Raw genomic sequence first — 3,350 nt, 5'->3', positions numbered from 1 at the left:
GCATCATCAGCTGCACGTGAAAAAGGTGCATTGACACCACCACGACAACAACAAATAAAAATAACATCAACAACATGCCTCGTTCCCCTCAAGACTTCTGTGGTGTACCTGCGCGTTTGCGTGTGCCTCCTTTCCATCCCCGCAATTCTAGTCTAGCATGATGTACTGGGACACGCGCTGCGCATTCTCGAGTGCCTGCAGCGCCTTTTGGATGGTCTCTTCATGCTCTACAGGCCCCGCCAACGCCGTCCCCGGCACAGCGCCGCCGCCGTCTGCTGCGTGAGGCCCCAGACTGAGGGCGGCTGCGTCACGCAAGGCCACCGCTGGCGTGCACCTAATGCCTCTCTCCATCGGAGGCCGCGTCCTCTGCCGGGAGGCGGCGGGCACCCCTGCGTATTCTTCCGCCTCCATCTTCTCCGCCTCTCGCCTGCTCAACAGCAACCGTTGATTCTTCCGCTCCTGCCACAGCTGCATGCGCACATTCAGCGGAAGCCCGGAGACGCCGTCTGCGGGGATGCGGCCCCGGTTGATCTTTGGAGCAAACGTGCACTCCGCCCCCAACTGCTGCTCCCCCTCCGAAAACGAGCGTCGCCGGGTGGTCCTTGCGCCGCCGTCCATGTACAGCTGGTCAAAGCGTCGATCGAGGTCCTCACGCCGCAGGCGCAGCTTTGCAGGGGGCGTTTCGTTGCGTGTCGCTCGCCGCGGCTTCAGGAGGCGCTCCGTCGTGGACTCGCTCATCCGCGCCGCGATCAGCTCGCTCACCCGGTTTATGCTGGGGCGAAATTCGGCACTTGCCTCGGGGGACTCAAGGCGTCTCCGCCCTTGCCGCTGCATCCCGTGTTCGTAGAGGTCCTCATACGCCCGTCGCCCCGGCTTTCTGTGCAGTTGCTCGGCCTTCTCGGAAATGGACGGGTGAAACGAGAACTCCAAACTCTCCTCGCTCAGCTCACGCAGCCTTGCACCCACTTCCCTCTCCTCGCTCTGCCGCTCCCTTGCATGCAAATATAGCCGCTCCGCAGCCGTGCACGGGAGGGACAACCTCTTCGCCTTTTTCGTAATCATTGGGGCCGCGCGCATCGCGTTCAGCTCGGCTCGCTTTCTCTCCAGCTTCGCATCGGCGATTGCCTGGCGGCGCAGCAGGGCCTCCGGGACAGACAAGGCCCCCATGTTCTCCTTCGCCCGCCGCTCCTGCGCAAGGCGCGCCGACTCAACCGAGATCCGGGGGTGAAAGCTCAGCTCCGCCGTGGACTCCTCCACGAGGCGCTCGTACTTTGCAGCCCGCCGGCGCGCCGCCTCCTCCGCGCCACTCGACAAAGTAGCGTGCGTCCCGCTCCGCGTCGACGGCTCAGCCCTCTCGAGGAGTTTTCTCTCCGCCAGCTCCGCCTCCTCTTGGCGAGCCCGGCGCGCCCGCTCCATCCGTTCATCTCTCCGCCTCCCGTACTCCAGCAGCCGGTCCTCGACCGGCACACCGCCGACACTGCGGGAGCTATGGGACAGCAACGGCCCTCTCTCTTGCCGCCTTTCCGGCAGCGTCTCATCCGTTTCTCCGCCGCCGGCGCCGCTGCGCGACACGGCGACGAGCTTCGCAAGCAGCCACTGCCGCTGCTCCTCAAACACCTCGTGCTGGCGCCGCAGCCGCTCATCCTCCGCCCCAAGACGGCAGGCCAAGACTTCGCCCAGCTCTGTCATGTGTGCAGCGCCAAGCTTCCCGCGCAGTCCCTGCAAAGAAAAGAAGAGGGACGGCGTGGCGAAGAGAAACCGGGGGCCAAACACCCAACACACAAGCAGAGACATGCAGCAACGGCGGCACTCAAGCAGTTTAAGCCAAATGAAAGCATAAAAAAAAAAACAAGTCGGGGTCACTCAGACACGAAACTGTGCCAAACCCCTTTCTTCCTACCGCCAAGGTATAATACTTTTTTTTTATCATTCAACATGAATCACCCCATTTTTTTCCACACCGGTTTTTTTTTTCTTTGGTCCTTCGGTGAGGTGGGATAAATGTTTACATTTGAGTCTACTCTTTTTCTTCTTTCCGTCTTTGCTTCGTGTTTTTTTTTCTTCGCCCTCTACCGCCGGCCCGCCTCCTGAAGGTAGGACTGACTGAAGAATCGGAGTCCAAAGGCGTCAGGGTCCTTCATGATGTCTCGGCTCTGCCGTCGGTGCGCGGCCTCCGCGGCTCGGGGTATCTGCGAAGAGTAGACGGGAGGCATCGCCTTCTTCCTGCGCTCCCCCTCCAACAGGTACCGCGTCCGAGCGTCCTCAAAGCACTTGAGCAGGTTGGGCAGCGTGGGCCCCCGCTCCTTCTTGCGCTGCGCCTGCGCGTGGTCAGGCATCACACTGGACGGGCGCGACGCGGCGGCAGCGCTGCCAGACGGACGGCCACTTCCCGCCCACACGGACGACCGTGAGGGGGACTGGCGGGCCCGGATGCTCTGCAGCCGCTCGTGTCGGCGTTCATGCTGCATGCTGAGGGCCTGAAACTCCTTCTGTAGCCGGTAGGTTTTCAGGCGGAGCCGGTCCGGCGAGGATACCCGCGGGAGAACGGCCGTGTCATTTGCGGGGCGCTTCCGCACCGTCGGGGGCTGTGCGGCCGCAGGGCGGGGCGCCGGCCGCCTCTCGGAGGCCGCCGCGCGCGGTTCCCCCTCCCCCAGCGAAGGCGGGGGGAGCGCCGGCTGAAACGGCGCGCCCTCGCAGGCATCTAAAGCGTGTTGCAGGGCGGCGAGCGCCGCCGTGTCACTATCCGACATGCGTCGTCAGATACTATCGAGCTACGCGGCAAAGGCAAAAGAAAAAAAGAAGCAGCGAAGAGTAAACCCGTCAGAGTGAGAGATTATCATCCAGCGGCAGCGATGGCAAGCGCGGAAAAAGGGAAAAGAAAGGGGGAATATATATATATATATGTATAGATACACAAGCATAACTTCCCCACGACACCGGGCGCTAGAAACGGCATCCCCAGCCACAGACCAGCAAGTCGCATTTTTTTTTGAAAAATGCGTGGATGCCACCGGGAGAAAACAAAAAGGGAGGGAAAGAGGGAAAGTTCTACGCCCCCAAGGTCGTGAATCGCAAGGAGCACGCAGTTCCGCCCCGGCTGGGTGCGTCGCGCCGAACCTCGCCCGCACGCTCCACGGGATGGGGGGGTCTCGGGGGGACAACGCTGCACTGACCTCAGACGGGGAACGGGGGCGCGGGCACGGGCGCGGGCACGGCGGCTCCTCCACGCCAGGCGCCGCCTCGCACCCCGCGTCCCCGCGAAGCGACCGGTAGGCTCGCTGCATGTAGTCGCGCAGCTCCACCGAGAGAGGCCCATCGCCTTCCAAGGGCTTCTGAGGCACAGCAAGGAG

The 3,350-nt window shown here is 62.8% G+C and overlaps 2 protein-coding genes across 2 annotated transcripts, besides 2 other annotated features; both read right to left on the bottom strand.

Annotated features, from left to right (window-relative positions):
• Positions 1–35: 35 nt before the first annotated feature.
• Positions 36–75: a microsatellite.
• Positions 76–147: 72 nt separating this feature from the next.
• On the bottom strand, positions 148–1,794 carry Tco025E_08059 (uncharacterized protein; the record flags this gene model as incomplete). The annotated part of the gene is made up of 1 exon (XM_029374916.1): positions 148–1,794. One exon carries the CDS (start codon positions 1,792–1,794, stop codon positions 148–150), a length of 1,647 nt encoding a protein of 548 aa, XP_029224937.1.
• A 275-nt stretch (positions 1,795–2,069) lies between these two features.
• Positions 2,070–2,750, bottom strand: Tco025E_08058 (uncharacterized protein; the record flags this gene model as incomplete). The annotated part of the gene is made up of 1 exon (XM_029374915.1): positions 2,070–2,750. One exon carries the CDS (start codon positions 2,748–2,750, stop codon positions 2,070–2,072), a length of 681 nt encoding a protein of 226 aa, XP_029224936.1.
• A 137-nt stretch (positions 2,751–2,887) lies between these two features.
• Positions 2,888–2,912: a microsatellite.
• Positions 2,913–3,350: the final 438 nt, after the last annotated feature.

The sequence above is a fragment of the Trypanosoma conorhini genome, assembly GCF_003719485.1.
Source record: "Trypanosoma conorhini strain 025E chromosome Unknown Tco_14.4_contig_00691, whole genome shotgun sequence".
Lineage (NCBI taxonomy): Eukaryota > Euglenozoa > Kinetoplastea > Trypanosomatida > Trypanosomatidae > Trypanosoma > Trypanosoma conorhini.
Note: the sequence above shows the minus strand (reverse complement) of the source record. Positions and strands in the feature narration are given on the sequence as shown.